Source organism: Falco punctatus, assembly GCF_963210335.1.
Source record: "Falco punctatus genome assembly, chromosome: 6".
Taxonomy (NCBI): Eukaryota; Metazoa; Chordata; class Aves; order Falconiformes; family Falconidae; genus Falco; species Falco punctatus.
In genome coordinates this window covers 29,191,819-29,216,844 of record NC_137585.1, presented here as the reverse complement: position 1 = coordinate 29,216,844, position 25,026 = coordinate 29,191,819, and the positions used below count along the sequence as shown (strand labels likewise).

General features: G+C 37.7%; 1 protein-coding gene across 1 annotated transcript in view; it reads right to left on the bottom strand.

The window, feature by feature from the left end:
- Positions 1 to 25,026, bottom strand: part of TRIM24 (tripartite motif containing 24) — a 64,861-nt gene that overhangs the window by 24,789 nt on the left and 15,046 nt on the right. The window contains exons 2-7 of the mRNA XM_080391248.1: positions 15,677 to 15,795; positions 7,823 to 7,970; positions 5,394 to 5,526; positions 3,975 to 4,091; positions 2,710 to 2,824; positions 1,878 to 2,024 (exon numbers count right to left, since the gene is read on the bottom strand). Coding sequence (XP_080247374.1) covers positions 1,878 to 2,024; positions 2,710 to 2,824; positions 3,975 to 4,091; positions 5,394 to 5,526; positions 7,823 to 7,970; positions 15,677 to 15,795 — 779 coding nt within the window. The remainder of the gene's footprint in view (positions 1 to 1,877; positions 2,025 to 2,709; positions 2,825 to 3,974; positions 4,092 to 5,393; positions 5,527 to 7,822; positions 7,971 to 15,676; positions 15,796 to 25,026) is intronic.

Genomic DNA, 25,026 nt, shown 5'->3' with positions numbered 1-25,026 from the left:
GTTTATGCATTTCTTCTTTCAATTTTAGGCAGGTCAGTTTTAGATCAGATACAAAAAACATTTAGACTTAAGTTTTTTTTAATGGACATGGAAAATTTTAAGTGCACTAATATTTTGAATATAGATTTCCTGGGATTTCTGCATACACTACCAGAATCATATATACTACACTACAGAAATTCTAGTCACTTGTCCTGTCACCAATACCAGTTGCACACAGTTCTTGTCATAGTTCGTTCCATATATTCCTCCTATTGTGCACACACATATATTGTAGATAAATTCATGACTAGACTATCAGTAATAGTGGTAGCTACTGGTGTTATGTTTGTGCTAGAAGACGAGGCTGGGAAACTGATGTTCTGCAAACAGTTTAGTGTGCTATTTCCCTGAAGTTGACACAGCCTCCTGGCTGTAAGTCTGCATTTAACTCTGCTGAGCATTCCTCCTTCCTAGTTTCAAGTGGTTGAATATGCTGGAGCAAAAGTCTCACATGCTCCTCTATGCATCACTATTCAGGAACAGATTTCCCAGATGTCCACAGACAGGTTAGCTACTCAACTCCCAGGCAGCACCTAATTTCAGCAAAAAATCAGGAGCCTAAAGCTCAGCTGTTCTTTTGAAACATATTTCTCATCTGCTGAGGCTTTATGGGCTAGATGATCTTTTTCTTCAACTGTATGATGATAATTTAGAAAATTAAGATGCTGCAACATATAACTTGTTTTCTTACATAGCAGAAGTCTTTGCAGCAACACTAAGCAATTATAAACAACATGACTCAGTTTGATACCCTTTTTCTCTATTCAATTAAAAAATCTGAATTGCTGAGGCAGCATAAGGCGGGACAATGAATTTAACTACTTGAAGTTGATAAAACCAAGTAATATACCAGTATCTGCTCTAGCCTACAGCATTTTAATGGGTATAAAAAAAAGAAACACCACCACTAAAACCAAATAATATACCAGCATCTGCTCTAGCCTACAGCATTTTAATGAGTATTAAAAAAAAGAAACACCACCACCAAAACACAACAACAAACCCCCAAACCAACAAACCCATCCCCCAGTGGGTTCTCAACTAATCAATGAGAAAATAAAGAAAAAGCTTTGTGATCCAGTTATAGGAACTGGAAAAAATGATCTAGCATCTTTCCTCAATATTGCCACAGATTTCCGTCATCAGGTTTGTACAACCTAGTAATCTCTGGGCAAATCATGGTCAGCTTTTTCTTTGTTTTTTATCTTAAGTCTTTTAGGATTTCTGTTCATCATGAGCAGTCAGCTTAGTGAGAGCACATGCACTGAGATCTTAAGGGTCATTATACCATTGAAACATTTAGCGTCATAACTGTTCGCATGAAAAATCAAAAGCCTCAACTTAATTTTTATCAGGTTTTGAAGACTGTTAGTGGGAAAGAAGCATGACAGAACAAAGCAATACATTATTTTTTACATTAATGTGCTGGATATCAGATTTTACAATATATAAATACCATCCTTCTCTGAACTCAGCAGCTGTAACAAGTACTGAAAAGAACCTCAGTGATGACGTAAGACACACAACATTTCTCCTAGTGTTTCACAGCTTCATGGTTTTCACTTCAGACAAAAGTTGTTGCTACTTCTGCAGATCTACAGCAACTCTATGGTCATGAACATAGAGCTGTATGAATCATGACCAGAAAGCTGAACTATTAGAAACATTCTGTATTTATGTTTAAGAGAAAACCATGAAAAATCATATACAAATATTCCAGTTAGTAGAAAGTCATTAAAAAGTCTAATTCCCTACTATTACTGACAAGCATGTGCATGTGTATCTGCCTTAACTGTAGTCTTTAAGTAAATGGAGAGCTACCTTCCTAACCTTACCAAGCGTTTGCTGTACAGTAGTGCCGTGCTGCTCCCACTGGAAACTGCCCATTTGGAAAAATTCATGACATGTTCCAGCTGTTTAGAGAGACCTGCCACTTCCTGTTGCTGCTGCAGAAGTTTCATCCGATGCTCTTTTGCCAGAGTCTGCAAGTAGAAAAGCAGTTCCAGTCAAAGTGTTCAATTTACAGTTAACAGACATAGCTTCCATATCTGTAATTCACAATGATCAAGTGGTTTCACTTAGCTCTTCTAAAAAGCACTCTTGCCCCCTGACTGCAGCTATCAAACAGAAACGTCAGTATACATTTATTCAAGATGTCAGGACTTTCTGTGCAGATTCCTATTTTCTCTTATGACACATTTTCATATACATAAATATGCCCCCCTCTATACACACATACACTTTTTAAAACACAATTGGAGGTAAGATTTTTCCAGTTATCCATTCCAGACAATTCTCTCCTTTGATTTGCTATTGGATTACTGAATTTATGAAAAATTCTGATGGAAACACTTTTCATACATGACACACAGAATTATGACTTGCAAAAGCATGGAGAAAGAAACTTGGCTCAGAGACAGCCCTGATTCACAAAGCAGGGAACACAGATGATTATTATAAACAAAACAACAACTCCCCCAAAACCAAACCCTCCCCCACTAAAATCCCACTTGCTGGAATGGTTTGTGGGACATCTCTCCACTTTGGAATTCTGACAGGACATGCACAGGTGGTTAATGCTAGAAATGGATTTTATTTTAATGTGGATCCACACAAAAAAATATTAAGATTGACATATTTTGTCTCTTATGATTGAAATGAAATTACCTCCAACTGATGCAGGAGAGCTTTTCCCTTTTTATTTATTTCTACCATCAGTGTAAATATGGCAACTTTAATATCCTGTTCCACCTGCTTTTGATTCTGATTCACTTCAAGAATTCTGTAAGTAGACAGTATAGAAAATAATGTTTTTTAGCTCACAAACTCACCCTCCCAACAGTATAAAAAAACCCACCCTCTACTCTGTAGCTAAGACTACAATATTTCTTGGTCATATGCACCAATTAATACATATACCATCAGACACTTAGAGTAAGGAAAACTACTGAGAGAAACAGAAAGAGCAAGTAACAGTGACCTACTATAAAATTAATTAACTGGTGGCAAATTCTAATGCCATAAGTCTGTAAAACTTCTGACATCTGAAAAAAATTAAATGCTCTTTGTAATTGAAATTCTTGATTTTTAATTGGCACCTTTCTGGAATGGTCTGTGGCAATCAAAACTGTTTAAGTGTACTTTCCATCTAAAGCAGAATGGCACTCCAGAAACAAAAAACAATAAAAAGATCTTCTAATTTAGCTATTTCAACAGCAGTGCTCTAATGTGTAACAGCAAAGCATAATCTATACTGTGAAACCCACTACTGCTAAGACACAAGGGAGAATAACCACTTAGATGCAGCAAAAGAAGAGAAGGGCGCCTGCTGGGTTTTTTTATGTCTCTACCACCCTCAAAGACAAGCAAAGACAGAGGAAGAGTTCAAGTTGCACTCAGCATCCCATACTGTGTTGAACCTTCCTGCCTTTGAACTCTGCTGAAGGAGCAGTTACAAAGACCTACTGCAGCACACATTTTACAGACTTATTTTTCTCCTAGGTTTGTAGTACTGAGTGAATAAAGCCCCAAGCATAAAAGTATTACATAAATCTTCAAATATGTCTCACAAGCATTATGAAAACATGAGTCATAACCTTTCGCTTCCTTAGAGGGATCTACACTAAGAAAGTAAGTGTGCTGATGGTGGGGAAGAATATGACTGCCTTCTACAGTCTCTATTGCCCAAGTTGTTTTCTTGCACCCAAGATATTACTGCCCATTAAGTCCACAGGCTGAGGAGAAGAGTTACCTAACACAACCAAGGACATCAAACAGGCAGCAGTCACTTCAGCAAACTGCAGATTTTAGAATTTATCCTTCTGGAAGTATAAAAGGAGATACAAAATGCACTAATCTAAACATTTCAAGAAATTACAGTGTATACAAAGTTGCCCTCTCTGTCAGTTTCAACCCCAGAATCTGATACATACCTGTTTTGGATCTGCTTTCCTGTATATTTTATGTACTTAGTCTTCTCCATCAATTTGGTGATTAGGGTCTCAATGATCACTTTCTGGTTCTGAAAAGCTTCTTCTATAAACTGGTATCTGCAGTAAAAAACAGTATTTATACATGCAAAAGGTGTGATATACTTGCTAAAGCAGAGTGCCTTACAAAAGCCTTCTTTTATTGAACAAAGATCCTGCTTAAGTCCAAAATTTAACTGTCATCATGGAAGCATGTGTCAGCAAGTGCCAATATATTTTATTTATAACATATTTGAATTTATAGTATAAAGTATATAGTAATTTTAGAAATTTTTTTAGAATTTATGGTTTTCATAATATGAAGGGACATCGCATGACCATAGCCCGCATTTAGCAAAAGAAAAATTAATGTTGTGCTGTAGTCATCACTTTGTAAGTGAACGTGCATGTAAGCTATTTGTGCAAGATAAGGATGTAGAAATAGAAGAAGCGATATTGCTGAGTCAGTAGAAGTCAGCAACATTTTAAATCAAGGAACTGAAATCATCATCAATTTGAGAAAAAAAAAAGAGGTGGCACATTCTAAAATGGTTATAAATCCTACGAAAAGGAGAATTGAAGAGAAAGACTGCAATTCTGCCAGAGCAAGGTTTAGCCTGTTCCAAGGAGCACGTGGCTAACACTTCTCTGCCTGTTGACGTTGACCTGGTCAGGCAAGCAAGTTCTTTGGGTGGTTGCATCAGGTATAGTGAGCATATTAATATTTAACTTGAGTACCTCTGTCCCAGCCCCCTACCATATGCACTAACCAGCAAGATTATTGTCTTGTACTCAGAAGTTGTATATAATCCTGCTTTTCAACTTCTGTGGCCAGTAAGAGATGATCAAAGAACAGCAACTCAAAGATTTGAGCGTTGTAAATAGTGTTGTCAAAGTATAGTACAGCCAAATTTAGGTCTACTGTTCCTTTTAACGGGCTCTTCACAGAAAAAATGCCCATTTGCTCTGTTGTGAAATTGTTTGTTAATGTTCTGTTACATAATCATCTTGTTGAAGGACAAATGGAGAATTTACACATAAGTGTACCATTGCATAACACAGCCCCTGTGCTTTCTAAGGACTCTCTGAAGAGCTGCACAGCAACAAATTCTATCCAAACAACATGACAGTAAAGAAAGGTCTTGTGCCTAAGCCACCAGACTAACAAGTGGAAGACTTAGGTTTTACTCTGAACTACCACATACTCATCAGCCATACCTTTTTTGGATACAATTCTGTTTTTCTGTGGGCTTAATTTCTGAGCAAGAAATTTTATTTTGCACTCTCTTCACCTGACTGTATTCTATACAGCTAGAGCTACAATCAGCTTCAAGCTGTCTTCCTGTAAGTGAGTTGCATAAAGCATACACTTTGTATTGATACCTGTGCTCTTTGTGTTCTAGTAACTGACAGTCTCGGCAGGTCAACTTGTCACAGGTTTCACAATACAACTTCAGCTGCTCCTTTTTGTGGTAAGGACAAAACACAGGTCGCTGACTGGTCACACCAACTGCCTCTGTTGAATAAAGAAAGATGTCATCTCAGTCCCCTGAAATTATTAAAGATCTGCATTCTCCTGTTTCTCCTCACCTAGATGCTGCTAGGCCACTAATAACAAATGTAACAGTTCCAAGCAAAAACTGCAGTGTCTCACTTGATCAAGCATGGAGCTAACACCCTCTCTCAGGGAAAATGTCTAGAGCCTATTTTACCATAACTTATTACAGCCCCACAAAACTATTTACAAAAGGAGAGTCAGTACTGTTGCAGTTGCAAAAGATGCTGCACAATCAGCAAGTTCCTTTCTTAAATGGAAATGAGGATATTGCTGACTTAATTCATTGCTCTGTCTTTCTCAGTCAAATGGGTGAAAGGGGGTTTGAGGATGTCAAGCCACGGGCACTCAAAACTGTAAAACTTACAGACTATACTAACCAGAACTTTACTATGTCCCTTCAGGGTGAGAGGTCTCACTTCAGTTTCTAGTGAGCAAACACAAAAGAGCATAGGAAATACCACCAGATGATAAAAGTGAAATCTGTTCTTTAAACAATTTCACCAACAAAGCCTAATTTCTTCTAAGTTAGACTGGGCAGTGAGTTCATGAGTATTACATTAGTCTGTAATGAAAACCAGCTTCACACTGCAGCCCATCCTTCACTGCAGATCAGCAAGTTCTCTTTTCCATACCCATTAATTTACTTATTTTCATGAAACCTGCAAGAAGTTCTTTTCAGACCTGTATCCTTCAGTCAAAATTCTTTGAAACTGACCAGCAGACTCCGCAGAGGCCTGAATGTGCAGAGAGCATCCCTACCATCAAGTCATGTTCAGCCTGTCAGACACTTCTACCTACTGCTATTGTCCTCTCTTGAAAGTACACTCAGTACTCATTTTTGATTAACCACATCTGAAAGTGGGATACAGAACATAGTGTATATCTCCAAAGTATCATACTGGAAGTTACCCTTTGAGCAATAAAGATTACAGAAATGAAAGCCCACGTTTTATATAAAACTCACAGGACTAGATATGGTGGAATGAAAATAAATTTAGAATACATACATTTACAATAATATATAACAGTTTATTAAAATAACGTATATATTTCCAAGATAAATCGTGCAAGTCCAAGAGACTTATTAGGACCGGTAGAATGTTTGTCAGCATCCTATGTTTATAATTGCCCTACAGTATCATTAAAAAGACAAGACACAATGGGCATAAACTGAAACAAAAGCAGTTCTCAGTTAATAAAAGTACAACCGTTTTTACCATGAGAATAGACAAGATTTCTCAGAGAGGCTGTACTGCACACCACATCCATCCTTGTTGATTCTCAAGGCCCAAATGGTTAAAGCCCTGAGCAACTTGATCTGACCTCACAGCTGACTGCTTTAAGCAGGAGGCTGGACTAGATGATCTCCCAAGGTCCCTTCCAACCTGAATTATCATAGATCCTACTAAGAAAAAACACCCCAGTTCATAACATACTTCTCTTTGATTGCTAAGGCAAAATATTTCAAACTTAAAATATGCTTAGCTAAAACAGGAATTCTGGCACTCTTCATTAGTAACAGAGATGCTTTATTATCAGAGTGCTGAAAAAATATAACCTATTAGTGTTCCTTTTCCTACAGTATACAAAAAAGTTAATATAAAACATCTGGTAGACCTCTAAAAATAACCTAGAGGAGCCAAATGCATAAAAGCAGTATATTTCTGCAGCTGATCTCTAAAGTCTAGACAGCAATTTGCAATCATTCCAGGTGAAAGATAAAAATCTATGTGTATTTATTGGTTTAAAACTTTGCATAGAAATCTTATGAAATATCAGTCTGTAGGGGTTTTTACCACTATGCAGCACACCTGATCAAAAAACCAGCTGTCATACCCCCAGCCGTGACAAAGTCTCCATTTTCCATAGTTACATTCTAATACATCTAATGTTTAAAATAAAGTTTTCTCTTTTGTCAGCTAGATCACTTAAGAGATCCACTTAGATGGACAGCAGCCAAAGAAACACCAGATTTTGTTCAAACGTTTGCAGCCTTCAGCAATGAAGTTGAAACAAGTGACTGGGAGACAGGAAACTATTAAAACATACCCATTACCACCCAGAAAAATAACATGGTTCCACTAATTCATATGTACCAAAGGATTATATCAGAACGAATCTGTCCTTTTATATTTACTATGATTAAGGAACGCAATTTTTGAAATTTATCACTTTAAAAAGAAATGTGGTAGTCTAATACATTTTTCCAGTGCAGACACACATTATTTCTCAAATTATAAATCAAGTGTGTTACCTGGAGATACCTCCTCTTTCTGTCTCACAGTATGATCCTTCGTGAATTTAACCCTCTGGTGAGCTCTGATGCAGGTCTTGCATAACCATTCTACACATTCCACACAAAACCCATTAGCTTCTGCATTGTCTTCACAGCTTGTGCAGACCTAACGTGAGCAAGAAAAGGTAGCTGTTAAAATAAATGTGGAATATATGTACAAGCTATTGTTCATATACCATCAGTGCACATTTAGAGTTTTCTGAAAACAGTGAAGTGAGAATGGAAAATTGCCTAAGGTACAAGAAGGCTATAAATAACTGCATAAAAGAAACTGAACGTGACTTTTCAAAGAAAGTGGGCATTTTGTCAGTGTTACTCTAAAACTGTTACCTGACATGATAAAAGTCAAACCGTTACTTTCTGCCCAACACTGCATGCTTGGAAGCTATATAATGTTTACTATCTACAATATGCTTTTGTAAAATATTTACTAAAGACAGAACACTATCAGCACTGCTCTGATTTTAGAAGCCTCCCTCAGTTCACACAGAAGCTTTAATTTTAGTTCCTGTTCACCAGCTCCGTGTTTCAGGAGGAACACGCAGTACTGAACAGCTTCTCCTCAAGAACCTCTGTATCACCACTTAAAGGTAACATTCTAGTTAAGCTCATCAGTAAAGCTACCCTGGAACTTTGCGATCAATGTTTAGTAATTTTCAAGCTGTGGCCTGTTAACTCCTGGGGCTCTTTGGACTACACCCAAGAGATCTAGAAAAAAAATAAATAAATTAAGCAAAACAAATGTGACAGCAGACCAAAACCTCTCTGCACAGAGTCAATACACACACAAGAAAAAATTCCTATTGATCCACAATCTGAACAACAGGTTGAAAACTAGGAATGATGAACACCACCACTTCACATGTTCAAAACACTACTTTCATTTTTAAATTCTCCTTTACAATGCCTCTGTAGTCATACCTTCAAGGGCCTTTGGGTGGTAAAAATACTGAACAGCCTTACATAGATATCTGTTTAGGCAACCACCATCCATCGTCAACATTTAGCATTGCTGCAAACAAAAGCCTTAAAATACCTGAAAATTGCTGTATCCTACAGATTATAGTTATAGAATTCTGCTAGCAAGAGCAACAAGGAGAAAATTTTAGATGTTATTTTATTTTTCCATTTGATTTAAAAAAAAATCTAACTTTGGTACCCACACAAGATAAATACAGATCAAGTTAAAGAGGAAGAAAATATTTACATCCTATGCAGATAGATAATATATATGTAGAACTATGGCCCACTTTTCCCTTCCAAAAAAAGAGGAAAATGAGCACAAAACTCGCCTTAGGCCACATAGCAAGGTACTGACAGAACTGGAATTTGGACATAGGAGTTCCAGATTCCCAGTGCTGTGCTTATTCTTCTGGATCACATTACCTCTCAAAGCAAGTATCTTCTGAGAAATGAAGTTACAACACAAGGGTTGTTGACCCCTCTTGTTTGTCACATGGAGTTTGAAGCAGTTCTTTTCACTAAAAGTGACCTGCAAAGGGGAAGAAGTTGGGCTTGTGCCCCTTTTTCTTTTCTTTATGAAAAGGAGGCCTGAAAGTTCTATTCTTAAAAATATTCTTAAATATTTTTTATCTTCTGCTTGGCTTTTCTTTTTCTTTCACCTCTTCTATCAACAATAAAAATTCTAGTCCTATCCAGACTAGTTGACTGGGGAGAAATATCCAAGTCCAAACACCATAAAAAGTCAAGAAAATGGAAGTAAAGCAATTAAAGGAAGTGAATTGTAATCAGGAAATTGAAATTTTTTTACTTGCTCTTAAACCTTCATTTCAATGACATTTTGAAAAAAAAAAAAAGTATTCTTTTGCTAAGCATAGTTTCTTGAAAAAAAAAATAGAGCAAGCAAGTAGCACTGAAGCATTATGTCAATGTCGTATTTTCTCTGTCAGAAACTATCATGAGAGAAATTCCCTCCCTTCTCCTTTTCCAACTGTCTCCTCCTCAGGTGTGCCAATGCAACTGTCTGCAAGACTGTGGTGTAAAACTGGATTGATTACATCACTGTAATCCAAAGATTAGTTACATCAGCGCTGCTGACTGGGCAGTGAAATACTGCAGGACAAGAAAGAAGTTTGAAAATCAGTCTTGTTGCCAGAGAGGTAAGACTGTGCTACGCTCCCAGATACCTAGAGGTGTTTTCACAACTTAGAGTGGAGAATAAGAGACTAGGTATTTGTTTTTCTAGTGTAAAAAAAAACAACAGTGAAGACAAAATAAGCAAAGGAAAACACAACAACAAAAAAGTCTTCCAGGCTTTCTTTAAGTCAAAGAAGCAAAACAAAGACACACACATACACACAAAAAAAATAAAAAATTAAAAGGAAAAAGGCAGGAACTCAATAAAATAAAAAGCGCCACACAACCACCAGCCTTTCCAGGTCACCTTAGGCAGATAAACATGCCAGGGCATATAAGTAATTTCAAAGGATTTCTGGAATTCATTCCTCCCAGATTCAAAGATCTTAGTCTGTTTTCTTTTTTCAGTATGATTTAGGGTTCTTAGCTGGTTTGACCTGCTAGAGTTGGAATGAGATTAAGATTGTCATTCAATAACCAATAATCAGGTGCTGCCAAGTGAACTGAAACTTCTTTGTAGTCCCAAAAACACATATTCTATCTTTATACTTTCCAAAGCCATCAAGTAGGAGAGAGGTAGATCTCTAAAATTTTCCATAGACACCATAACTCATGCTGTCAAAATAGCCATGCCTTCTAGGTAGAAACTAGCTAGATTTGCTTCTACCTAATTCTTGTTTGAAATATGCATTTTCAGAGATAACTTGGATTTTGCTAGAACTCCTAGTTATTAGAGTAAGTCATATAGCTAAAGTACATGGAGGTACAATTACTACAAATATTTGGTGTACTCCTACAAAACCTATTTCAGTCTTTATTTCTGTGACTCACACAGGCAGTGCTTCAGCGATTTCAAAGAAAACTCTCCCTAGTTAACCTGTAAGCCTTTATTCTGGTTAGACAGATATTTATTTTTAATTGAGTTTCCCATGTAATTACATTTAATTCAGTTACTAGTTTTAGTATTTATAACCCCGGGAACTGTTCATTCAGCCTTCATTCAAATTTAATGAAAGCTGAGATTACTCAGCATGTTGCAGGTAAGTACTATTTTTTCTGCTGTGAAAGCTTGTATATTTACTCAAAAACAGATTTATATGCAAGAGTTGAGGTAATAGAACTGTCTTTTCTGCTACTGTAGTAACCAACCACTCTTCCAATTAAATAAAGTATTAAAAAGATTAAATAAGCAAGCAAAGGTTTCTTGAGTTTCAAAGGAAGAGAGCAAATTAGTCCAGAGGAATATTCAGTGAACTAACAATTCCAAACTTCACCAGTGTAAATTAGATGCAATGTCTTCCCCTGTTGGATCCAAAACCCAGCAATGTTAATAGTTGTATATCCACCTCTTGGCACATACAAAAGCATAAAAGCCAGCACCTGTCTTTTGGGACATTCACACCTATATGTAACTGTAAATATGAACCACATGCTCATACCTCAACACGCACGACCCCTGATCAACATCTCCTCCTTTCCCCAACATCTCATCAACAGCTGGCTCTCTTTGAAGCACAACAAAACCATATTGTGACTCTTCTGGAGTCTATCACCCACATCCCTAAACCAGTGGCTTTCAAACACCTTTTGGCCACAGCTACAGCCTCCATAAGCTATTCAGCACACTAGTTGTTCTTTGCAAGAATACATAGTGGCTACTCTGGCACCATACTAAACTAGAGAAACTTTTTGTTCTAAATTGTCCTTATTAATCGCTCTATTATGCCAGTCAGACTTGCCGTCTTCGTATCCAGATATCAGGCCTTTTGTTACTACATTCCCAATATCTCACATAAAGTCCAACTGTTCTTCATTCCTACTACAACATTTAATACTCTCAGGTCAGTAAAGATGCTGGTAAAGATACAGCAAGTGTTCTTACTATCAAAAATATTTTTATGCATGTTCTTTTTTGGACACAGAAGCTATGAGAATAAGGACCTAGACTAAAATGCACTACTGGCTCAATATGCTGCAGCAACATCAACGTTATCACTACGATCTTCTGTTCTGCATCCATCTCAAACTTCTCATTTTTACCTTCATGGCTTTGCATGCACATTAAACAATTTTCTTCTGTTAAGTTCCTAAATTCTCCTCTCTTGTCTACCCTTTAGTCTTACTCAAATTTAGCATTTGCTTCAGTAATGTCTTGGGTTTGAAACTCCTTTCTGCTCACTCTTATGAATTAAGTATAATTAATTTTTATTTGCAAAGTTCTCTTTAGCATCCAATAATTTTTGCAAGTCTTCCAATAAATCATAATGTGAAAAAAATTATAAAGAATCTGCTCTTTTGAAGTATTTATGTCCTAGCTGCCCACAACCTACAATCATTACTTATAAGACGACCACAACTGCATTTCCCATTAGTCTTTTTCTCTTCTGGAAAGCTTCCTACACTAATAGCTAGCACAAATTCTTTAATGTTCTCTTTAATGCTAGCTAGGAAAGCCCTTATGGAACATATACTAGGGAGTTTTATGCTTTCTTTATGCTACCTTTTTGCTCCTGAAGTTTTCAGTAGTCATTGCTAGAAAGCACAGCTAAGTAAGGTACTGAACTGCCAAAATAAGACTCGGATAAGGTAAGCAGGAGTTTAGACAGATGGATGGCACTTCAATGGGTCCCAGTTATACTTCTCAGGCCACAATGCCAGGCTCCATGATACGTCATTCACTTGTAAAGTTTTAATTCACTATGCTAAAAATTATAATAGCATTATTACCATTTTACATCTGAAACAATCAAACATTGAATTTTTTGAGTCTCTCTTGAACTGAAAAAACCCAGTCCTTCCTGACAACAAACACATACAGGCTAGTCATAGATATGGACTAAGCCACAACATCACTTGCACAGAACCCATGGCTTGCTGCTAAGTCTAATTTCTAAAACATTCTGCAAAAGCTACCAGACTATCAAAGCCAAACTAACCATCTCAGTAGAAAATTTCTATAAAACAGCCAAAGTTCTTGACAGAATTTGGATGATCTCTGATCCAGTATTTCCTGCAAACCTCAGTGTCTTTTCTACTTTAATTCCTCTGATCTGTTGCCCATCTTGCTACTGGCAATTTTTCTTTCTTTACTCTTCAAAGACAAAACAAAACAGGCCAATTAGATGCATGTATCATCCTTAAACTTCATAATATCCCCCCTTGAACAGGACACTGATCTGTTTAACTTATTAAGTTTGCTGTTCCACAACAGACAGCTTTACAGAATGGTATAACTTTTTTTTTTTTTTATGGTCCAATGTCAAACTACAAAGGAATGTCCAAAAAGCTTCACTATCATACCAAAATAAATCTGTTCAAACAAAACTGAACTGCATAGCATTCATTTCCAAGAGGTAAGATACATGCTCACTTAGCAGGCATCTAACAAAACATATAGTTCCATTTAAAAAAAAAGAAAGCCAGCAGAAAAGCACATGAATGTACTACTTTGCCGGTTCAGCAATGTCTGCTGGTCTGCCATCAACTGCTGCAGAATGTAGCCCGAGTTCAGCCAGGGAACCTAGCTGAAGAACAGATGTGCTTTCTGACTGCAAGCCTGCTGGTTTTTCTTAGGGAGAGAGAGAAACAAATATGGAATAGAAAAGTAAGATGGATGTCTGAGAAGGGAACTTAAGGAAACACAAAATGCTTTGAAGAACGTTCCTGACATTTGCTCACACCACTCAACAGTGGATGACTCCAAACCAGCTGCTGAAATACATGGAATTTCCCTGTATCTCTCTCCAGCAGATCAGGACTCAGTAGTAAACAAAAAAGACACCTTCCTCAGTTCCAAGGAAGCACCTGACTTATCCTGGCATCACGGAGTTTGGTGGATACTCCAACTTTTGATAGCCTATAACCCATTGAAGTACACTCAAGTTGACATGATTATGGTGAACCTTAAGAATATAAAGGTCCCTTCCTGAATTTTCAGTTCCTTACCCAAGTCTCAAAGGCCTCAATTCCCCACTTTCACAGAAAGCAGAAAAAATGTGGGAGGAAGCAAAAAAAAAAAAAAAAGAGACTTTGTCACTAAACCCAGGAAAAATAATTCTACTTCTATCATGACTCACCAAAGCAGTATCTTAGAGGACTTTCATATATCTAAGCAGAGGTTATGGCACAGGCCCCTAGAGAAATTCTGGACTGCTTCTACATAGCAAAGTTACTTGTTCTCTTGTTTCTCTTCCTAATTTTAAAGTCACTAAAAAATTTATGATCAAATTTTCTACGCAACAGGGACTATTCACTTAATCTTACTAGCAGAGTATTGAGAGACTTTGTGTAAATCTCGCAACCATCTCCAAAACTCAGATGTTTCCCTGCAACACCCAGGGGAAAAAGACCAAACAAACAACCCACACAAACACAAAACCCCCAAACTTCAAACTGTCCCACATTAAGAGAACACTGCTTATACTTCCAGAGACTCCCAACTAAATTTCGGTTTCTGGTAAGGTCTATCATTTCTCAGAAATCCAGTTGCAAAATCCCTTATAAGCTAAACATGGTTTAGTGGTTTTTAAGACATAACTTAATTCCCCCTTCCCAGAGATGATGACAACATATGTCTTTAACAGTCATTGAGCTGATATCACAAACCTGAGTGGGTACCTTAATCTGTTCTGGAGAGACATATCCATTCATATATGTAAACACAAATTTCAGCTAAGCTTTGAAACAAGCAGACTACACAATAAAAGACCTCTAAGAAGCTGCCCCAAAACAAATGGATCAAAAGCCAATGATACAGGTCCCTAAAAGAGGAAACTGAAAAAAAAAAAGTATTTTCAAAATAAAAAGTGACCACCATTCAAATGTTAAGGGACAAGTTCAAATGCAAGCCACATTGGCAGCAACCTTTTCGTACTGTTACTATGAAGAACGCAGGAACATATAAAGAGGCTGAATTATTCACAGTAAGTTCCTGGAGTTTAATACAAAGTTTATTAGTAAAGAGATACCTGAGATACTCTCTTACCAGCTAAAAATGAAGACATGCAATATTCTGATACCAGACTCTGCTAAACTGTGGTCCTACACAGCTGTGATTATTCATCTGGTACTGTTTCCACACTAGTACTTTCCTCCTGAAAAACCATCATAAGGAAAAAACTCCAGTATTTCTATTCTTCCAGATAAGCAGGTTTTGGTTTATGAAGTGGCTATTACTTGATTGCAAAAGGAAGAAGAGGCAGCCTACAGAAAAAAAAAACAAACAAGAAACTCCTACAATATACTGTCTTGCCCAACTAGAAGTTTGAGCCTCTTGCTTAGTAACTGCTCTCCAGCTATTAAGTGCCATGTTTTGTCAGTGCTGAGATAAGAAAAATAAAGTTAACTAGAGGATTCTGTTTCACACTGAGATCTCTTGACAGCGTTGTTCAGGTCTCTGCTTAAAAAGAGTGCTTCAAGTGCCCTGTCCAAAGTATAGAAATTCCCATTCTAACACCTATTCTTTACCTTTATCTTTTGCTATCACAATGCAATTTTATATCAACAATTTAAAATAGTTCAGAATAAGATAACATCATCTTCACATGAATTTTCATTGGTTGAAACTGATTTTCTAGAGTAGCTACCCCATGTAATGACTAAGTACTTGGGAGCCTTTTTCTGCATATGAACAGCGAAAAGGCTACACAGCAGGAAGCCAAGGATATGCATACTCTTCCAAAAAGTGTTAACTTGATTACATGTTAATGCACTTACCTGATTTGATTTCTCTACTGTGCTACTGGGAACCTCTGTGGTATCCTTCACAAAAAAGTTATCTATGATGTGTCTCTCTGCACATTCCTGACCACAAATTGGACAGCGGATAACACCGACTGGGAGGGGAAAGAAAAAATAAAATATATATATCAAACAACATCAAAAACAGCTTGCAAGGATAAGTACTTTGAAAGGATGTTTTAATGCTGTCCTGTCAATAAGGTGTGAGAAAAAAGAAGCTAATTCTCATTTATCACTGAAGTAACCTTTACCTGTTATTCCCTGATTATGTACTCCTTCAAACAAGCTCAAGCACCTTTTGTTTCAATCCTATGAAGGATTTGCCTTCATCTTACAGAAAATTAATTCCTTTTCTTTAAAGGGAATGTATTCCCATTGACAATTTGTTGCTATAGAATGGATTAAAGTAAACATTTATTAATGTTGGGATTAATTAGTGACATTGAGTGGTATCATACACACACGCATACACACCAGCAGTATGACATGACTCACTTCCAACTATGTAATACAAGAAGCTGAAACGTGATAAATTCAAAATCAATGAGGTAAGTTGTACAGAGGATGAACGGACCTGTATTAACATCGTGACTGCCTTCACACTAAGCAAGGGAAAGCAAGCAAGAAAGACAGGAATAAATAAGCAAGGTCCCCTCCCTCCTGTCCTCTGCAAGACACACTGGGGAACAATCCTAAGACAATAGCATACTTAGACTGCAGGTTGAAGAAAGTGCTGAGAACCAATAACACAAAGGTTTAAAAAATTAATAGTTTTCTCAAAAGAATAAAAAGACAAAGACAAGTTCAAAACTTGGGGCTCAAAAGTTAGCATACTAGACTGAAATAGAAAATATCTATATAAACATCGTAAAGTAGCCACCTTTCCTAGCTGCAGAAAATGGTATGCCTTATTAGCACTGATACTTGTTTATCATGCAAGAAAAATCTCTGACATGCTAGGCATTAACATTTTGCTTTAAAAAAAAAAAAATTATCACAATCATTACCACTGAAAATAGAAAAGAACTGAAACTAAGTAGGGCTGAAATAATCACTTAGGACATGGAAGTCATCCTGCAAAGCCTACAGTAGCATGGTCACATGAGTCCCCACTGAGATAGATTCTAGACCTACCGCTGGAATTTTAGAGGAGGCATGATTTTAGGGCCTTAAAAAAGATCAGAGGCACCATTTAATCCAATGAATATAACACCAGTATGTAATTCAGCACTTGCATATTTAACTAAACCAGTGTGGGCTTAATTCTGTTCCTGTTTCACTTTTACAATAAAATGTAGAAGCACAGAAACTATTAAATATTTCACTTTATGCAGAAGAACTTAATTCCTTACTGTAAGTGCTTCATATAAGATTTAGATAATTCTTCCATAATTTTCTTCCAATACATGCTAGAGAATTAACTGGCCAACACACTACAAAGCAGCTCTTCATTCTGGAAATTTAGCCAGCAGTTTTCCATTTGTGTGGAAGGCATTTCACTTTTATGTGAAAGGCTATGATATTTGGCTTGGTTTTATTACAATTGCCATTTTGCTAGTCTGCACATCAATACATATTCGTGCAGTTTCCTTTGATATACAAATTCTATATTTTGGCTAAAAATCTTGTAACATTTTTTTGTATCATCGTCATGAAGGATAATGAAGAAATCCAATCCTGGTACATCAGGTAGTTAATAGGACTCCCATGTACTGAATTTCTCCTTTTATTAAGCAAATCAATTTACAATTGTCAAGCTACATACTTACTAAAAAAGACTATTTTTTACATTTTTCAACAGCATCAATATCAAGTCACCTTCTGTTCCCTCACCGCTTGTTCTTGACCCCAACAAAGTACAGTGCACTGGGCCAGCACGAGTGACTGAGTCTGTCTTTGCCTGTTTTGGGGAGCCCAGTACAGACAGAGGATGAGACTGGCAAACTGATTCAGGTGTGGATGTATTTCTCCTGCTCTCTCAGGCTTCACCTGCAGCCCCCAATCTGCTTCCCTGACCAAATGCACTACTGCTTACACTGAAGCAACACGACAAGTAACGTGAGAAGCAGCACAATGGGAAGGGGCCAACCCCATCACTGAAGATTAAACATGGAACCACTCAAACAGATCAGTTTTATTAGTCTGAGTTTACAAACAGCTTGAACTGAAAACACGGACCCAGAATTCAGAGCTTCCTCTGCAAAGAGAGGCAGAAGAGGAAGAACAATGAGTATTTCAAAATTAAGTGGAAAACAGATAAATACAAAAACAAGGTATTCACAGTTTAAAAGAGAACACTGATTATCTTCAAGTAAAGACGTGCTCTAACTGAGCAAAGCTCACGGACAAACATCTCTGTTCCTGCATTAGCATTTCTACTAACATTATCAGGCTCAACTGTCATAATTAAGTACTAAAGTTTTATTTAGAAATAGTAATTTTCAAGTAATTCTTACTTTGCAATACTAGTTACAGAATGCAGCTTTTTGTATAACATGATAAAACTATACACAGGCCACTAAAAGTTTTCAGCCATTCATCCAATACAAATTAGACAATTGTCAACTATTGCAGATCTGATGGGATTTAAGTCAGTTCGTGTTAATTATGTTGCTTATAGCCTAAAATGCATCAGCACAACCCTACAAGCACACACCTGTAAACACCAGACTGCAGAGAGTTATAAACAAGAAATATTGGGTGCAGAAAAGTTACTGGATTTATTCAGCATCTGTTTCTGAAGATGACACAAAACATTTAATTTTTGTCACGTGCCAAGTCTTCTTTTAGAATAAGACCTGGTCCAGTAACATGGTGCATTGGGTTACCAGCTTTTAGTAATGAGGGACAAGGGGGAGCTGCAGGGGTGTCCTCTGTGAGAAGGCACCAGGAGCTGCCCCCAAGTCAAGTCAGAGCCGACTCCAGCCAGCTCCAAGATGGAATCAGCTTGTTGAATTCTGGCCAAAGCTGAATTCATCAGTGATGCTGCCTGGACCTATGCGTGCATGTTTAAGAGAGGGTAAAAAAATGTTGTGGACCAGCAGGTGGGAGAGAGTAAGAAAAATGTGGAAGAAACAGCCCAGGTCAGTGAAGGAGGGGGAGGAGGTACCCCAGGTGCCGGAGCAGTGATTCCCCAGCAGCCCATGAAGAAGGCCATGACAAAAGAGATTGTACCCCACAGCCAGTGGAAGATCTCACCAGTGCAGATACCCACGCTGCAGCCTGTGGATATGCCTTGAAGGAAGCTGCAGTCAGTGGAAAGCCCATGCCAGAACAAGTTCCTGGCAGGAGCTACAAGCCACAGAGGGGTACCCACATAGGAGCAGGTTTTTTGGCAGAAACTGTGGCCAGTAGGGGAACTACACTGGAGCAGCCTGTTCCTGAAGGACTGTACCCCATGGAGAAGATCCACACTGGAGAAAGTCTTGAAGGACTGTATCCCATGGGAAGGGCCCCACACTGGAGCAGGGAACAAGTAGATGGAGGATGAAACAGCAGAAAGTAACTGGTATGAACTGACTACAACTCCCATTCCACATCCTTGCTCAAGTAGGGGAGGAGGCAAAGCCAGGAATGAAGTTGAAGAGGGATATGAGGGGGAAAGTTTATTTCTATTTTTGTGTTTCTATCTTACCCTCCAACATTATTGAACTTCCTCATGTTGAAACTGTTTTGCCCATGATGATAACTGATAAATAATTTCCTTGTCTTTATCTGTCCTGTTGAGAGGCAAGAGGGAGAGAGCAGCTTGGTGGGTGTCTGGCAGCCAGCCAAGGTTAGCTGACCACACACTGGCCCTCAAGACAGACCTCAATGGTCCTGGACAGAACTTAACGGCCTTGGGTTGTTGGGTTTTTTTGCTTGGGTATTTTGTTTGTCCGTTTGGGGCATTTGTTTTGTTTGTTTTTTTAAGACTAAATGCTTTACACTAGAATTCTATCTTGATAAGATAAATGAAATACATCTGAAAGAGATGGAGATTTGTATATAACTTTGCAGGTTTTATGTGGTGAAGATAGTGCCCTGTCATGTTGCAACCTTAAAGAGATGCAGAGAATATATAACTTCATGCCATTTACAGCATCTGTACCACTTTGGAGGTCTAATCGAGTTTTGAATATTGCTAGCTATACAGATCTCAAGCTTCTTCCTTTTCCGAAGTAAAACACACTTGGAAGAGTACTGAGAGAGTGTCGTTGTCTTCAAACTAGTCTGCTGGATGACACCATATACTACAGTATCTTAACAGAAATTTTATTTAAAAGAGTAAAACTCCAGTAGATGCATGCCAGTCTTCTGGTACCAACAAAAAAAAATGGAAAGTGTACAATAAATAACAGTATATTAATGACTTCAGTTTTAATAGATTATTCCTATCTCAAATCATATTATTTACAATATTTTGTATGTACAGTGATGATTTGATAAAGGAATCACATAGTCTGAAACCCTTTTTTCTTCATCCAGTTTTCCAGTACAAAGGCTTAACTCAGACCAAGGACAAGTATCCCCTCCTAGGTCCTATGGCAGTACCAAAACACAACACTGCACAGAAGGATTACTGCTCCCCCCAGCCTCCTAACAGACCTAAAAGAGGAGTTTGCCTTCTTTTGGTGAATAAAGAGGCGGGCTGGTTTAAAGCCATAACTAACCAATAATATCAAGACAGATGGCTGAAGCAAACATAGGAGCACACATACAAGCTTTTTGCTAACACCACAGGTGCTGTAGCAATTAACTAACTTTTTTTGAACAACCAAAAAGACAACAGTATTTTGTAAGACATTTTTGCTTATATTTCAGTGTTACAGTAACATGCAGGATGAAGGAATTCAATACAAAGGCAAGTTAATACAGCCCCAGCATTTTCTTACTACTTTCCATGTATGTATTCACCTTTATGAGGAAAAAAGGTGTACCAATGAACATTAACATTTAATTATTTTAAACTGTTCCTTAAGCATGCAGAGAATGCAATTCCTAAATTAACCTCTGAATTAATTAACATTTCCTCCATCTAGTCCCTCTGCAAGATACTTTCCTAGTGTTATAATGAATCAAACTGGGGGGTTTTTTTAAGTGTTAAGGTTTGGAAGCGATCTTGCAATATCTTTCTAACCATGCTTAATCTTATTGCCAATACTACCTTCCTCTTGTTTCAAGACACCCGCTTCCTGAACTGTGATGCAATTTACTTCACTGCTTTCAAGGCTGAGAACCTTAGGTATTATACTATGGTCTGTTTAAGAAGATTCAGATTCTGAGTAGCAAGATGTTAAAAGCCATTCAGTTGATTTCCTTATAGAAACTGGTAGAGAAAATAACGCATCCTTTGATGAAACTAAGGAGAAGTATACTATGTCAACAAAACTACATTATCACTTTAAAGGGGAAAGAAAAAAAATCCCCCAACTTTGCTGTTCATTCTCCCCTTTCCCCCAAATACCAACAGTTGGGATTTTTTTTAAGAAATGAGGCCAAAGAGAAGATCCAGAAAGCTGCAGCACAGAATGTTAAAACCCCACACCCTGTGGAATAATACAATGAAATTTCACTGCTTAAAATTATTTCTGTAATTGATATTTGCTATACCAAATATATATATTTCAAGTACATTACCAAGTCAGCCCAAAACTAGTATTTTAACAAAAGACAAAAAAAGACTATATTTAATCAAACATTGTCAGAGCAATTATAATGCAGCAGCATCAGAAACAACATCAGATTCAGATTAGCATTTTGGTGAACACTGTTCAGGTTAAGTACATTCCTGGATGCTGAGGCTGTTTATCCCAATTAAACAAGGGGTAAGGAAGACCTCTCATTCCACATTACTGTTCTTTGCACAACTAATTCTTGACCCAATCAGCTCTAAAGAGCTTTGAGATAATTGTGTTTGAATTGAACAATATAGTCAGGAGGCTTCTAAGACCAAGTTATTTTTCAGCAAACAGCAATTTTCCTTCCTGAAGGTTCTCTGCAAGAAGTCTTGCTATGATAGCAACCTGCCAGACATAAAGAGTTGACGCTTGGTATTTTTAATGTCATTTCCTTTCAAATGTTGCAGTACACTCTGGAGACGCAGGGAATATTTGAGAAAACCAGATCTAGTATTACTTACAAGAGGAAACAAGTTGAGATCAAGCTACTTTTCCTACTCCTCCTAGTGTGTGGGGGATGGGGAATTGGGCAACCCTATATTTTCCTAAAATTGCCTGAAGTAGCATCACCTGCTATTGTCTACATCCTGCAGTTTAAAGGAAACAAACACCAGAGGATCCAGCAGGGACTCCAACACACTAGAGCAGCTATAGGAGTAGTTAACCTGGGACCTTCAGTCAGATGTCCCGTTTTTCACAGGACTTACCCTTCCCCAATTGCCTGTTTGTTTCAAACCCTGCTTCCCTTTCAACCTTTTGTCAAGCTTCAGTAGTTGCCAGCTGATTTGCAGTCCTTCCTATCAATTTAGAATATTTACTCCTACAGAACCTCGTTTTCTCTAGTGGTAGGAAGGTTTTCTGGTTCTGTCATCCGTATTATTCACATCAAATGCAATCAACTTCTTCCAGCCCTGTAATGCCTGTCACAATGGGGCAAATGCAGGGGGAGGAAGAAAACCCCACAGGATTCATTTGCAAAATAATTGAAAATTTCAGTGTGTTAGGGCCTGAAGCACGGCAAGGTTTAGTGGATACAAACCAAGAAAAAAAATCTGAGAAGTAGGGAGCACAAAAAAAAACCCCCAACACCCAATGTATTTTGAGAAGTAGCTAAGGTTCCTCTAAAGCCTTATCACTTACTGAATCTTCAAAAGGGCAAAACTGCAAGGGATAAGATAACACGCATTAGAACGATTTTCTCTGGGAACAGATCCATTTTACGTGGACTGAACTTTTCACATATAAGAGTCCTAACAAGAATTGCATAGTTTTCTCTTTTAATAACGAATTGTTACATAAATATCTTCATTCAAAGGTATAAACCAAAGAAATCCATTGTCTATCAAGAAGGAAGAGAGGCTTGAAACTGTTTCTCCTCCTGTCTCTGCATACTCAAGCAAGCTGAGGGAGAACCTAAGCCTAGGTGGGCAGTCCATGGAGTTTTGACAACAGTATTTCCAATGTGTCCATTTGTGTCTGATATAAAATCACTGCAGTAAGTATGCTTTTAAAAATCTTACTTGTTTGTTCTTTCTCAGATGAACGAAGTTCTCAAGTGTCAGGGTTTATTTTTGTCAAAATAGTCCCATAAGATTTATTACTTTTTTTAATGGAGCATGCATTTCCAGAGTCTCCAGCAGGTAGGTGAAAACATATTACTTAACCTGGGAGAAGTTCCATAATCACCATTATGATTATCATGGGGATGGTAAGTGATAAGATCCTACATTTTCATCTACTCCTTTGTGCCAGGATAGCTGTTCATGCAGCTGTATAGTGAGCTGGATTAAAAGCACATGGCTCTCAAGTAGGAGTAGAGGGGGAAGACCTCCACCCTTTTTAGAAGCAGCAGTCATTCATATAAAAATTAAGCAGCTGTGGACCCTTACATTCAGACCTTGCTTGAACCAGGCCCATAACAATGCTGGCTCCCCCTCCCATTCATTTCTAACCCATGCTAACACAAAGATTTATGCTGCCATGCAGTGAGCCAAAATAGGGAATATGACAAGGATTAAATGGCGAAAAGAATTAGTTTCCACCTTAACAGTTCTCACTGGCTACAGGCTCACAATGCATGTGTCTCTTCAAAGAACACTAGCCTGCATTTTAGATGTGTAGGGGGAACCAGGGCGCATTCTTATTCTTCCTCACAAGTTACATGCTGCATCCACAGCAGTGCTGTCTCAAGCCATTCAGACCAGTGGATTTACAGCATATACTGTATTATTTCCAGCTCAGTTCTCAATATCCTGGGAGTACATTCCAGACTACTGAAGCATCCCAAGACAATAGGAGGTGACTGCTCTGGTCTGCCCCAGTTTCAGCTCATTTGCGTCTTCACTGTAGCAAACAGGTTTCAGAGCCAATTTCATAAAGCCACTGAATAATCATCTCTAGGTCCAAAAGGGCTGTTTTGTTTGTAGATGCAAAGTGCTTTACTAAAAATGGAGAGCTTAAGGGTTCCCTTTCCTCAGTACAGACTGGTCAAAAACCCACTAGTTAAGTGAAAAACAGCTCTCTTTAATAAATAGAGTCCTTGGAAGCAACTAATTTTACCTAAAATGACACAGTCATTACAGAATAAATTAATTAGGCTTTCATAATGCAATTTTCCTTGGTTTTACAGAAGTCTTGTTTGAAATTTTAACTATACAGATTTCATAACAGAAAATACTAACAGCAAGTCACACAAACAGTTAATTCTTTTTTAAAAATGGACAGGCTAGTTAACATTAATAGAAGGTATGTCAGACTGAAGACAGTACCAGCAATAAGATTTTTTGCATAACTAAACAGAAAATTAGGGCATTTTGATTGTGACCTACAATCTTTTCTCCTCCCGATGTGTATATAGACACCATTAATACATGCAAGGTTTTTCATTAACATGCATGGGGTTGACAGTAAACTGGCTATATTTACACAGGTCATGTTTTTCCTATTAAAAACAAACACTTAGAAAACATAATTCAAGAGGCAAGATCCTGTGCAATAATGTCTGAATCAATTTTTAAAATAATTACTGCTTTCCTCTTGTTTCTCATTAAGCCAATACTGGTGCTGCAAAATTGGCAACTTCTTCAAACCAGTTTGTTCCAGAAAAAGCTGCTCCTATCTAGTTCTGACAGCCTGCTGCTGCTAGTGGAGGGGAGATAGGTTAAACCAACAAGCAAGCACATCTCAAAAGGAAACTGGCACCTACTGCCAAAATTTAAGCATTCAAAGCCACCAGCAATCTAGCTGCTAAGTTTATTAAAATCTGAATGCTTTGTTTACCACCCTTTAAAATGTAAATAGATGAAAACCAGACAAAGACTACTAGCTATAATCCCCCCTCTGGAAGAGTGTTACAGGCCAGTTTTTATGCTGCAGTGCATTGACTTTCTTGGAAAGCACTGCAGAGCTGAATTAAAATATTTCAGCTGTTCTGTGAAATGGTTCATTGTTTTTGCTGTGTGTGCCCAGTCTTCAAACATTTCAGGTACTGCCTATTAGACTTCATGAACTGTAAGTTTCACAAGGGCTGACTCTCCAGCCACTTCTGAATACCTCAAGAAATTCTGAAAGGAGAGTTTATGTTCACGTCCAAGACTGTCCAACGCATTTCCTTCAACAACACAATTTTAAGTGTCATAATGGTAACAAAGGGAAACACTGTTATTG